Source organism: Suncus etruscus, chromosome 18 (assembly GCF_024139225.1).
Source record: "Suncus etruscus isolate mSunEtr1 chromosome 18, mSunEtr1.pri.cur, whole genome shotgun sequence".
Taxonomy (NCBI): domain Eukaryota; kingdom Metazoa; phylum Chordata; class Mammalia; order Eulipotyphla; family Soricidae; genus Suncus; species Suncus etruscus.
In genome coordinates, this window is record NC_064865.1 from 6,606,394 (window position 1) to 6,619,787 (window position 13,394).

At 55.8% G+C, this 13,394-nt stretch overlaps 2 protein-coding genes across 3 annotated transcripts in view; one reads left to right on the forward strand and one right to left on the reverse strand.

The window, feature by feature from the left end:
- MAP3K4 (mitogen-activated protein kinase kinase kinase 4) overlaps positions 1-5,585 on the forward strand; it is a 52,318-nt gene extending 46,733 nt beyond the window's left edge. For both annotated transcript variants that reach the window (XM_049765474.1, XM_049765473.1), the window contains 5 exons: positions 875-1,034; positions 1,925-2,047; positions 2,685-2,791; positions 4,258-4,437; positions 5,176-5,585. In XM_049765474.1, coding sequence (XP_049621431.1) covers positions 875-1,034; positions 1,925-2,047; positions 2,685-2,791; positions 4,258-4,437; positions 5,176-5,196 — 591 coding nt within the window. In that variant the 3' untranslated portion in view covers positions 5,197-5,585. The remainder of the gene's footprint in view (positions 1-874; positions 1,035-1,924; positions 2,048-2,684; positions 2,792-4,257; positions 4,438-5,175) is intronic.
- A 2,273-nt stretch (positions 5,586-7,858) lies between these two features.
- Positions 7,859-13,394, reverse strand: part of AGPAT4 (1-acylglycerol-3-phosphate O-acyltransferase 4) — a 40,371-nt gene continuing 34,835 nt past the window's right edge. Inside the window, exons 6-9 of the mRNA XM_049765515.1 lie at positions 12,477-12,579; positions 11,421-11,496; positions 9,212-9,410; positions 7,859-8,166 (exon numbers count right to left, since the gene is read on the reverse strand). Coding sequence (XP_049621472.1) covers positions 8,072-8,166; positions 9,212-9,410; positions 11,421-11,496; positions 12,477-12,579 — 473 coding nt within the window. The 3' untranslated portion in view covers positions 7,859-8,071. The remainder of the gene's footprint in view (positions 8,167-9,211; positions 9,411-11,420; positions 11,497-12,476; positions 12,580-13,394) is intronic.

A 13,394-nucleotide genomic window follows, 5' to 3' on the forward strand; every position in this document is an offset into this window, starting at 1 on the left:
TCATTTTTATTTTCTGTGTAGAATTAATTTGCTATTTAATTCTATCTCAGGTTGTTAGAGTAATTTATATTATGGATAGAGTTATTGCATCTGGCCACCCGCATGCCCAACGATGACCCTCCTCCCATTTTTTTATTTTTTGTTTTCTTTTGGCGTGGGGCCCATGCCCGGCAATACTGTGGGTTTACTCCTGTCTCTGCACTCAGGAATCATTTCTGGCGGGTTCGGGGAACCATATGGAATGCTGGGATTGAATCTGGGTCAGCCATCTGCAAGGCAAGCACCCTGTCTGCTGTCCTATTGCTCGGTTCTAACCCTCATTCTATTTTAATTTGCTTTTGGTTGCTGCCCTTGGCTACATTATTATTAGATTTCCTTTCATGTATACTTTTCAGTTTGGGGGTCACAACTGGCAATGCTCAGTGACCCTGGGTATCCCAGGTGCAGAGCCTGTGCTCTGCCCTTTGACCCCATCTCCCTACCCCATCCACATATTTAAGGAGCATGGTGGAAGGGGAGGTGAAACCTCACCTTTGTCTCTCGTGGGGAGGAAACCATGAGAGGCACAGGAAACCTTGAATCCTCTTGTGGCTGAACTCCCAGGAGAGTTAGGTGTTATGATTTGGTGTTTTTTACGCACACTGTGCTCATGGCAAACTCATCAGCCTTGAAACCTCTTGCTTTCTTTCTGGGGTCATGCAGATGCTGACCTGTCCAGGGCAGTGGAAAGTGTGCCCTGTAGCGTGGTGATGCTCTTCTCCCAGGTGGCTGTTGCTACCTCTGGGGAGGACCCAGTTGGTGTGGCGGGAGAGGTCACATGTGCACCAGCCAGGGAAACCCCACGTGAACCCAAGCTGCCCGTTGTTCCCTCTAGGAGGAGATGTACATCTTTATGGAGTACTGCGACGAGGGCACCCTGGAAGAGGTGTCCCGGCTGGGGCTCCAGGAACATGTCATTCGCCTGTACTCCAAGCAGATCACAGTCGCCATCAACGTCCTCCATGAGCACGGCATCGTCCATCGCGACATCAAAGGTGCATGTTGTCCCCACACCTGCCCACTGTCCTCACACCCACTGTGTTTCCCAGGATGGTTTACATCAGCGTGTACCTGATGCCCCTGAACCCCACATGAGTGTGTTTGGGGTCAGGGAGAGTGGACGTGGACGTGGACAGATATTCTGTTCTCTTGCACTCTGGGGACCCTGGTCCCCGTATGCCCTGGCCTTCACCCTGCTCATGACGTCGGTCTCCGAATGCAGCTGTCAAGTGATATTCCCAACAGCTTGAGCACCTGCTGAGTGTCCTGCCCCGCCTATCCACACACCTCTGTTGGGCGTGGGTGTCTTGTGAAGCGTTGCCAATGCTGGTAGTGCTCAGGGGTCATGTCTGGCTCTGACAGATCTGGAAGTGACCCTGGGAAGTGGTGCTGGGGATCGAACCGGGGTCAGCCAGGCTGATCAGGGGCCCTACCCACCCTGGTATCTTTGTGGTCCTCGTGGGTTTTCAGTGTTAGAAATTAAGCATGAGGGCCCGGAGAGATAGCACAGCGGCGTTTGCCTTGCAAGCAGCGGATCCAGGACCAAAGGTGGTTGGTTCGAATCCCGGTGTCCCATATGGTCCCCCGGGCCTGCTAGGAGCTATTTCTGAGCAGACAGCCAGAAGTAACCCCTGAGCAACGCCGGGTGTGGCCCAAAAACCAAAAAAAAAAAAAAAGAAAGAAAGAAATTAAGCATGTATTTCAGTTCAGGTTTTTGGTTTGTGCCTCCAGCACCGCATTTAAATTTTCACTGCTCTCCATTAGTCTCTGCAATGCTCTTCTAAATAGTGTCCCCGAACTTGTCCTCTTGGGGCCGTGGCTTGGTGTTGGGGGAGTGAAATATGGAGCCCATGTGACATGGTGGCTCACGCCTACTTTCTTCTAGGCGCCAACATCTTCCTCACCTCCGCTGGCCTCATCAAGCTGGGCGACTTCGGGTGCTCCGTCAAACTGAAAAACAATGCGCAGACCATGCCCGGAGAAGTAAATAGCACGCTGGGAACAGCAGGTGGGTGGCTTCAGGGCCAGAACTCCACCTGTGCGCTGGGCTTCTGGCCAGAAAAGCTGGCGGGAGGAGCTGGAGCAATAGCACAGTGGGTAGGGCATCTGCCTCGCCCATGGCCAACCTGGGGCTGAACCAGGTTCAATCCCGGGCATCCCATATGGTCCCCTGAGCCTGCCAGGAGCGATTTCTGGGTGCAGAGCCAGGAGTAACCCCTGAGCACCTCTAGGTGTGACCCCAAAACAAAACAAACAAAAAACACTGGTGGGTAAAGGGAGAGCCTCAGTTTCCCTTCTGGTGAGAGGAGGAAGGAAAAACCTCTCGCCAGAATAACTATTCATTTGAATGAAATGATTTCCCTGGAGGCGTCCCGTCCCATTTATTGTGGTGGTAACTGCGCTTCAGTGCTATGGAATCCCACATCCTTCTGAATTGTGGGTTAAATTTCGTCTTCTCAGTGGCGCGATACCCATGCATTCAGAGTTGTCTTTTCAGCAATAACCTAGACCCTGAAATGTCTAGGGAGGTGTTGGATCCATCTAGTTTTGTTGTAATGTTTCTTCCCATGGCGACTGGGTGGCTTGTGGGGTGCTGACACGGCGCTGCTGCTCTGTAAAACCTTTTCTGTGCCTGCCATTCCCAGCCTACATGGCCCCAGAGGTCATCACCCGCGCCAAGGGGGAAGGCCATGGGCGGGCCGCCGACATCTGGAGCCTGGGCTGTGTCGTCATAGAGATGGTGACTGGCAAGGTAAGCAGATGTCACACTGCAGGGGGGGCCAGGGCAGGGGTGCGCCACTGACTTGGCCTACTGACGCTGAAGGTCGGGTCTGTCAGAAGGCATGGTCAAGTGAAGGCCAGGGTAGTGTGGGAATGCAGAGATCTCTTAGGAGTGAACCGAGAAAGCAGCAGGCTTGTACCAGGTCATGTCACAGTTTCCCTGGTCCCCATGGAGCCGCCTCATGACAGTTTGGTTCAGCATCATATAGGAACACCCACACTTGCAAGGATGAGGGTTCCTTCAGCAGCCAATGGACAAACACGATGGATAACCCACACCACAACAGTATCAAGAATGAAGGGCCAATGATCAGACCCGCCTTACACATACAAGATGCTGGGTTGGAGCACGGAGCCACAGTAAAGGAAAGAAGCTCTTGGCCCTAGGCAGAAGAGCCAGAAGTTTGTAGGGGCCTTTTGAAAAGAAGTTGGAAAAGGCTCCATGTGCTCAATAGTCCAGCCAGAGGCCAATTGCGGGGGTAGAAAGATCAGAAAGAAGAGGGTTCGGGGAGATGCGGTGAGGGCAAGCAGAGCCCAAGATTCTCAGCGAGGGCCCGGAGAGATAGCACAGCGGTGTTTGCCTTGCAAGCAGCCGATTCAGGACCAAAGGTGGTTGGTTCAAATCCCGGTGTCCCATATGGTCTTCCGTGCCTGCCAGGAGCTATTTCTGAGCAGACAGCCAGGAGTAACCCCTGAGCATCGCCGGGTGTGGCCCCAAAACCAAAAAAAAAAAAAAAAAAAAAAAAAAAGATTCTCAGCGGGAGCCGGGAGCCCTGTCCTACTCTGTGCTAGTGTCTGGGTTCCAGAAACGGATGGTATGAGGATGCAGCTGATGGAAAGTGAGTGCAAAGATGTGGTGTGCATGGAGCGGACAGTTAGAAACCTCTTCAGAAAAGGCATTTCTGCTGCTGCTGTTGACCACACTCTCACTTGCTCAGTGTTTCTCTCCGCTTCCACCTGGGAAGACCTGACACCTGCCCATCACTTCAGTGAAACCAGACACCAGAGGAAACAAGTTCCCTCACAGCCACACAAACTAGCACCGAAGCAACGCAGATCTCCCCAGAATGAGACCTGTCTTTACCAAAGACTGTGGGGGAAGATGCAGGAGGGTAGTAGTTTTAGGGTGCAGTTTGGTGGGGGGACAGATTTCCCAGTGACAGAGTGATCCTTTTGTTTGTGTTTGGAGAAGCGGGCAGTGAGCCGAGTAAGTTTGGGGTCAAGCTCTGAGGTATCACGGCTGTTCTTGCATCATTATTTCCTCGCTGATGGTCCTTGATGGAACCTAACTCACAGGACATCTGGGGCCCCTGGGGCTGGCCACTTGGCTCAGTAAAGGGGAGGCTTGGTGTCATTGTGCGCTGTTCTGATTGAGGGTGTTGTGGGCGGGGAGGCCCCCCGACTGCAATGCTGAACCCTGATTCTTGCCCTTCTCAGAGGCCTTGGCACGAGTATGAGCACAACTTCCAGATCATGTACAAGGTGGGGATGGGGCACAAGCCCCCCATCCCCGAGCGGCTGAGTCCCGAGGGCAAGGACTTCCTGTCACACTGCCTGGAGAGCGAGCCACGCATGCGGTGGACGGCCAGCCAGCTCCTCGACCACTCCTTCGTCAAGGTAACCCCCGATCCACAGGGCACCTACACTCTGCAGGGACAGGGGTGGCCTGGCTTCTCCACTAGGAAATGTTGTCGGACACCCAGTGGGCGGGGGAGGGTTCTTAGAACTGCCCACAGCCGTAATAGGTGGCCGGGCGTCCGCAGTGGGCAGAGCAGGATGGAGCGGCAAGGTCAGGCTCAGTAGTTAGTCTTGGTCCAGCCTCACTGGGGAGACTTGGTCACAGTGGGGGAGACTTATGTCCCAAAGGGGACCCAGGTCACAGAGGGAGAAACTCAGGTCCCTCACAGGGTGGAGACCCCCTTCCCACTGTGTGACAGGCGCTTCCCTCGGAAGTAGCTTCTTGCATGCTGCAGAGCCTTGTGTTGGGCAGCACTGTGGAGTGGGTCTGAGACATGGATTTGGGAAGTAGGAAGGTCCCCGTATGATAGGGGTGGCACCAAGGACTATTCCTTGGGCACTGGGACACTGTCCCCACTAGGAAACCCGACTTGACTCCCTGGGGCTCAGCTCTACCTTGTGCTATCAGGCACGCATGTGGGTTTCATGGTTATTTCACCCTTTGCTTCTGCCTGGGGCTTAGCTCTGCCTTGCCTGTTTGAAGGTGATGTGAGAAGTGTGTCTGTGTGTGTGTGTGTACTCGTTTCCCTGGGACTCTGTTCTCAGCCTGGCATGCCCAGGGCAGGGTACCGTGTCCCCCTCTGGCCCCTGGGCTCAGCCATTTCCTGCCCCTTGCAGGTATGCACAGATGAAGAGTGACTCTGACTCTGCCCTGCTGTGCGACTTCCCTGGCGGTGATGCCGGGGCATCCGTGTGGGCATGTGGGCTGACAGCCCTCCCTGACCATGATGGGGTTGCCCCTACTCCTGCTGCTCCGTTTCTCAGCCCCGTGCCAGGATCAGGAAGGTCAGGAGGCTGCGTGTTAAGTGCCATTACTACTGTACAGGGACCAGTGCTCAGGCACTGCCTGGCAGACAGGCCCCACAGGCCGCCAGCCCTGTCCGTCCGTCCGTCCGTCCTGCACTGACTGTGGGCCCTGCCCACCCGTCCCGCTGTATTGGCGGCGTTAGCCGCAAGTTTGTTATGCAAAGGCCGTTGAATGAAATTTAAGGAAAGTACTTTTTTCAATAAATGGTTTATTTTAGGAATGCTTAGTGAGCCTGTGCCTTAACGGTTTTCAGCTGCGCCAGTCCGGCCTCTGCAGAGGGATGGGACGGGGTGGGGGACAGGATGAGGAGTGCAGTGAGTGAGCTCTCCGCTGAGGGGTTACCGTGTCAGACTGCACATCTCAGTGCCATCCTAGACCCATAGAACTCAGCAGCAACAGCTCGGCTGCTTTTCATAGCTGACCACAGCAGGGCACTGGGAATGCTTCAGGTTTTGCTGGCCCAGGCTTTTGCTCCACAGAAGCATCTCGCTGGTCTCTGCCATTTTGTTCATTAACTTGCTGAACTGTGCCACACCCCTGTTCCTGGATGCTTAATAGCCAAAGCCCTCTTCCCACTTGCGTCCTACCTTTTTCCTCCCTTTTGTCAGTCTTTATTTTTATTTTGGGGGCGTAGCGGTACCAGGCAGTGACTGGGATGAAAGTTGGAGTCCTGGGCATGCTGGGCACAGTGACCAGCCTAGGAGTTCCTTACCCTCTTTCTCCCTAATTGGTGGCATCTTGGAGGGAGCCAGAGCTTTGTTCTTCCCCTTGGAGTCACACATATCAGTGCTCAGGAATCACACCTGGCTCTGTGCCAGTATGGGGGGGAGGGCGCTCTGGGGTGTCAAGGATCAGCCATTCAAGCTTGTCTCTCCATCTCTCTGGCCCTGCTGACTCTCCTTTCCTGCTGCATGTTCTTTGGGTATCATTTCTAGTGACAAGGCCCTGGTTGTGACAGTGCATGTCTGACTCCTAGCTCAGTGGTTTAATTCATGGAAGCCTGACTTCTGTCCTCTGCTCGCTCATTTTGCGACCCATGAAGGCCTGTATCTGCTCATTTGCACCTGAGACCTGTACCTTGCAGCCAATGGCTGTACTTAACTTTGGAGAACTGGAAGGGCTAGGTCACACTCAGTGCTCGGGAGTCATTTAGGGTGGTGCTGGGGGCCCTATGAGTGCCAGGTTTTTCCTTCTTAAAAAGGTTGTTTTGGCTGTTCCAAACCATTTCTGTCTCCCTGTGAATTTAAGGGTTAGTTGTCAGCTTGAAAGCGAACAAACAGCTGCAGGAGCCTGACAGTCCCTGTGGTTCTAGAACCAGGAGGTGCCTTTGGCCACCCACCTGCAGGGATTTGCGTCCAAGCAGGCCACTTGGGTCCCTTCTCCATCCTCAGCCCCAATATCAAGTGTCCCCTGTATGTGCCCCCCACTCCCGTCAGCTCTGATTTCTGCACCCACTTGCTGTGTTTAATTCTTCATGTTGCTTACTCACATGGCCCAAGCTGCATCTTCCAGCAGCACAGCAGCACAGTGCTTTGGTGCATGCTCTTACTGGGTAGTTCTGTGCAGTTGGGTCACATGTCTTGTGGGGCACGTGTACGTGGCTTCCCCAAGATCAGGCTGTGCTTCTCAGCCTGGCTCCGCATCCAGCTCCAGAAGGCCGCTGTTCTCACCCGTCTAGTGAGACATGTGGACAGTGCTCCAGCCTCCCAGGGAGCACAATTGCCCAACCAAGCAGAGTCCCATCACTGTATGACTGTGCTCCCCCACCCATCCCATAAACAGCTAGCTCTTTTTTGGGGGGAATGGCACCCTCAGTAATGCTAGGGGACCCTACAAGATGCTGGAGATTGAGCCCAGCTGGTCACATGCGTGGCAAGCGCCATCCCACAGTGCTCTCGGTCCTGAGTTGTAGCTTCCTACAGGTTGGCGTGTACTCTGCCCTTCTGAACTCTGAAATAACTCAGGTCTATGAGTATCTGCTGAGGAAACTGAGGTGGAGGCTTGCCAAAGGTGAACACCTTCTCACAGAGCACTGGGACTCCTCCCCCAGGAGCCCACACCCTCAGTTCGACTCCCTGGGCATATGCTTATGAGGAGTCAGAGACAGTGGCCCTTGGCAGGGGTAGCTGGGGCTGCAGACCTTTGCCAGGTGACACCCCGAAACAGCACCACTCCTTGGTCTGCTGAGATCTCTGGGTCCATGTCTGTGCCCATGGGTGTGCCAAGGCAGTTGAAGTCTTGTGGGGCCTCCTGCCAGGTTCTGTTCTTATACCCAGGATGGTTCAAAGGACCCAGTGTGTGTTGGTTGGGCCTGGTTCCCAGGCTGCCTCAGGCAAGACCCCTGAGCATGAACCAGAATTCCAAAGTAATCCCCTGTCCCCCCCCCCACACACACACACACCTACCACCACCAAGCCCCTGGGCACAGCTGGAAAGGACAAAGGCAGGGCCAAAGGGAACAGTGTAAGAATCAAACACGGGGACCACGAACTGGGGTGGCATTTTGTCTTTCCAAAGCACTGATAACTCAGCCCAAGGGTCGGGAGCACACGCTCATTCCCTCTGCCCTTGCACCCTGGAAGTCTCTAGATGGAGTCGAGTTGGGTCGAGGCTTGGATAACCCCCCGGGCCAGTCTGTCTTCACCTGCAGTGCCCCTACACACACAGGGCTACATGCTGGCACTGGGGAGCAGGGGAATCCCCTCTTCAGTCGCCATGTCCTTGCTTGTTGTCCATGTCACCGTAGGCCGAGCCCTTGTCGATCTCCGTCACCCCAATCATCCATCGCACACCCATGGACACTGTGGGGACAGGGCAGGTTGGGGGGATGTACAACAGAACCCCTTCAGTTTGTGGGGATCTCAGGGACCTGAATAGAGTAAGGCTGGGGGGTAACCAGCCTGGGGGCAGACCCAGGAACTCAGTTGTCCAGGCGACTCCTGGCACAGGGGGATCAGCGCCAAGACTGGACAATGTGAAGGACCAAGGTGCTGCAGAGAACAGCAGCGCCTGCAAGGGGACAGAGGAGGCCCTACCCACTGCCACTTGTCCCAGGGCCCAGCTGGGGGCACACAGGAGTCCAGTCCCCTGGGCACCCCCACGGGCCTGCAGGTGCAGGCATGGCACGGAACCTGCCTTCCTCGCATGTCTTGAAGTTGTTCAAGATCCTGAGAGCTTCTGGGGCACAGACCCCAGGCATCATCATAGGCCCATCAAAGCCACAGACATTCAGGGGCAGTGACTGCTTTGGCCAGTATGACCACAGTCTGCATGTAGGCAAGGTGGATGGACTTGGGCTAAGGCTGTGAGGCTGCCATGGCTCCCCAGACCCCTCTGGGGCACTAAGGAGACCATGTCCTAGCACATGTGCCCTAGCATCCCTGAATGGTCCATGCAGTCTAACCACAGCTCCAAGCCTGGGACTAGCATAGGTGCACAAGGATGCCTTCCTCTGGCTAGACTTTGGGCACCAGAGGCAAATACTTCAAAGGGACTCGGGAAACCCTCTGCCTGCACAACTGTCTCGGAACCCAGGGTCAGCAACACGGCTTAGTGTAAAGGACAAGCGCGCCAAGGCCTGAGTAGGGGCTCAGGTACCAAGGCAGGCCATGCAGACACGTGCCATGCAGGCAGCGGGCAAAGGCAGGAAGTCAGCAGTGGCTTGTTCTGTCCCGTCCAGCTCAGCTAGGAAGCGGGCCAGGCCAGGCCCCACACCAGCTGCTGAGAAATACTTGCAAGGACTTGGTGGGGGAGGTGACGGATGTCCTTCCCTGGGGACTCGGAGCTGTGAAGCCTAGGTGCCAGCACCCTCACCCTCTCCCCAAGGCCGTGCCCTCCTGCACCTACCCATGAAGAAGACAAGGACACAGCTGGCCAGCGTGAGGGAAGAGCCACTGCGGGCCAGGCTGAGCAGGAGGTAGACGAAGGGGCAGAGCAGCAGGCAGGCCCAGAAGAGCCAGTTGAGCAGTGCCCAGGGTCGGCGTGCGAGAACCAGAGGCGTCCCGGGGAACGTGCCTGTCTGGGCATACTCCTCCTGGATGGCGTCCTGGGGATAGAGCTGCTATGAGCCACCCTGTGCCTCCCTGAGCAACTGTGCCGCCCCCTTTGCCCAGCCCTCCCAGTACCCAGCCTGGGGCAGACCCAGGAGCTCAGCTCTCCTGGCGCAGGGGGATCAGCTCCAAGGCTGGGCAGCGTTAAGGACTGAGGTGCTGCAGACCAGCAGAGCCTGTGGGGGACAGAGTAGGACCCACCCACTGCCACCTGTCTGTCTCCCTCCCTACCTCCCTCTGTCATCTGCAGAGCCAGAGCACAGGACCTGGAGATAACTGTGCTGAGTCTCAAGGCCCAGTCCTGGTGGGACGAATGATGGCTGCTATGAATAGTGGCCACAGTTCTGCTGGGCTGGGCTGGCAAGAGTAGTAAGGGACACAGAAGCCAAGGTTGGGGGCCACCTGGACTGGCACCCTCCTGCCAGTGTATGGGGCCTCCACCCCAGTCAATACCTTAGCAGACAGGCATGGATGGCTTGACCACACACATGTACATAAGCAAACATGCAGACATGCGAACACAGGCAGAGATGTGTGGGCACAGCCATCCATGCCTGGAGATACCAACGCAGCCATTTATGCATGTACACACGCAGACACGATGCCCATGCGTGTACAAATGCATGTACTCTCACAGACATCCCCATACACCCACACACCATGGAGAGACCCCAAAAGTGCCCACAGACAAGGCATCTGCCCATCTCCCCTTTGGTCTCACCCAGAAACATGGGAGACCGGACTCTGCCTGGTTGGGGATCACTGACCAAGTGAGAGTTGTAAGGCAAATGCCTTACCTCCATGCTATCTTTCCGGCCCTCTTATGCTGAACTTCTAACCTCCAAGTGACAGTGGGAAGAGGAAGGGCTGAAGGGAGATTCGGTCATGGGTCACTGGACAAACCCAGCTCATCCCTGGCTCTTCAGGGTTTGATTAGACAGGAAGGGTGGCCCATGCCAAGGGTAGCAGTCTCAACAGTGTTTCCGAAGCCTGCTGGCCATAGTGGCCTGGACACGTCAGCCTTTCACTGTGTTCCAGAAAGCTCTCTGCTTCCCCCAAGATACTCGCTAAAGATGGGTGCACACTGCTGGAAGTCACTGGATACAAACCTGCTCACTGAGTTCCAGAAACAATCCCAGGAGCCCACCCGCACTCAAGGCCTGACTGACCAGCGGGGACACGGGGCAGTCACGCTCTCAGCTGGACAGCAAGAGAAGAGAAGCCCACAGACACCTTAGGCCTTCAGTGTCACCACAGGGCAACCCCAGTTTTTGCCAGTGGTCCTTGTGGCCAAGAGCAACTGTGGGCCCAACGTAGGATCCAACGCGAGTGTCAACCTATGAGCATAAATACTGTAGGTTGAGTGTCTGAGCATGAGTACCACAGAGTATGAGCACGGCCTATCAGGACAAGTATCGTGAATATGAGTACTTCAGAGCATTAGCACGTTAGCATTAGCATATTAGGACGAGCATTCTCATTAGTGGGAGCATTGCATTTGGCAAAGGTGGCTCATCTCCCAGGCCCCTGGGAAGGCAGGATGACTGGAAAGGTGAGTAGGGAGAGAAACGAAGAGGACAGAGCAGGTTTCTGCTGGACCACTGAGTCCACTCTGGGGGGGCTGTACAGGACCTGGGGGTTGGCTTGGCTGGTGCACTCACCCCCAGCCTGCACCCCACATGGCTCAGGACATGTTTGGATGGCTACCCCCAGCAGCATTCACACTCATCTCTGGAACATTCTGGGTTCGAACTGCTCCAAGCACACACAGTCCTGGTGGGAAGTGGGGGTGAGCCGGCCAGCCTGGGAGGGGCCTCTATCTACATGAGGCAGCGCAGATGCCTTTATTTGTAGTTCCCTCGCTGGATGGGCTGTCCACTGGGGCTGTTCTGCAGCTCACCGAAACTTCCTCCCCTTCATGAAATCCTTGTCCCCAAATTCCCACCCAACAGCTCTCCCCAAATAAACCAAGCATAGCCTAGGGCCGGCCCAGGTCCCAGACTGACCTTCTCCTGGTAAAGCTTGTGCACCCAAGCCGAGCACTCGTCCTCTGCTTCCGGAACTTCCTCTAGGGGGATCCGCCTGCAGGGCAGAGGGGGTAACGGGGACCTGGAGCGGCCACAGGGGAAGGGCTGCCTAAGCAGTGGACCCCACACCTCCCTCCTGATATGCAGAGTGATGCTTTCTCAGCTTCCTCAAGACAGGTCACTGGGAAAAATGGCTTGGCTGGATGGGGAAGGACTTCATGCAGGACCAAGTGTCCTCATCACGAATGTCCACTGACCTCATGCTGCTGGACAGCCAGCACTGCTGGGAGCAGTCCCTGAGCACGGGTGGAACAACCCATGAGACTAGGGGTGTGGGAGGGTAAGAAAGGAGAGGGAAGAAGGAGGAAAAGAAGGAAGAGGAAGGAATAAAGGAGGAGGGAGGGGGAAGGGGAAGAAGAGAGGAGGAAATAGAGGGAGAATGGAGGAAGGAATAAGGGATGGAGGATGGGCCCGGATAGCACAGCGGCGTTTGCCTTGCAAGCAGCCGATCCAGGACCAAAGGTGGTTGGTTCGAATCCCGGTGTCCCGTATGGTCCCCCGTGACTGCCAGGAGCTATTTCTGAGCAGATAGCCAGGAGTAACCCCTGAGCACTGCCGGGTGTGGCTCAAAAAACAAAAACAAAAACAAGGGATGGAGGAAAAAAGGGAGGGAAGGGGGGCCGGGTAGGTGGCGCTGGAGGTAAGGTGTCTGCCTTGCAAGCGCTAGCCAAGGAAGGACCGCGGTTCGATCCCCCGGCGTCCCATATGGTCCCCCCAAGCCAGGGGCGATTTCTGAGCACATAGCCAGGAGTAACCCCTGAGCATCAAACGGGTGTGGCCCAAAAACCAAAAAAAAAAAAAAAAAAAAAGGGAGGGAAGGAGGAAAAAGAATGGAGGGAGGAGAGAGGAATGGGAGGAGGAAGAAGGAAGTGGGGAGGAGGGAGAGGAAGGAGGGAGGAGCAGGAGGTGTGGAGGCAGCAGAGCCCATGGCCCGAGGCACCTCCAGTTCCAACTAACCGGCTAGGGGCATCCTACCTGACATACATGTCCGCGTGGTATTTCTTGCCACTGAGGACGCCCAGGAGCGTGGGGCTCTGGTCATTTCTGAAATTGAGTGTACAGTCATATACAGCTGAAACTACAAAGATAAAACAGACACGGAGCAGCCTATAGCGGGTGCATCCACCAGCGTCTACACACGCAGAGCACGCGTGCCCGGCTCCGGCCTCGCCTCCAGCATCCAAAAGCATCCAAAAGCAGCAACACGCGGCTCAGAAAAACACGTAGCAGCTCACTGTGGGGACGGTGCCCATGCCTGTACCCGAACCCCTGCTCATCTGCCATCACCACTGGGGCCGCCCTAAAGCAGAGGAGCAACATTGGGGTGAGAAAGATGAGCCTTGCTGGTTGTGGGCCCGGGACCCCCAGAACTGCCCGTGACATGGACCCATTAAGAGACATGGTTCCCAGCACAACTCTGCCTGAGCTCTGTGACCCTGCAGAGATGAGGTGGAGCTGGCAGCCCGGGTGGGGGGCACAGTGGGCTGAAATCCTGGGTCAGCCTCCCTCCCTTTCCTGGGGTGGATAGCCTAGGTCAGCCTCCCCTCTGTTCCCTACCCCTGGGCCTTGTTCTGGGTTGCTGCTGAGCACGCCCAGAAGAGCAGTCTGAGAAGGCAGTCCCAGTGTTGGGGCAGTCTAGTGGTGCCTAGTCTAGTCTGGTGGCAGCAAGTGCAAACACAACACACCAACAACCGAGCAGGGTACCCAGCTGGGCTCCAGGCCACCCCCCAAGGGCACACAGGGTGTCCTGCACTGGCCATGATGCTGCAGTACCATAGCTGAGCAGCAGAGGGCGAGCAGGAGGTGAGGTTGGGAGAGCCACACGTGGACATAGAAGTGTGCAGGGGACGTAAGGGGGACACACGAATATGCATGGCATATAAAAAGTGCGGC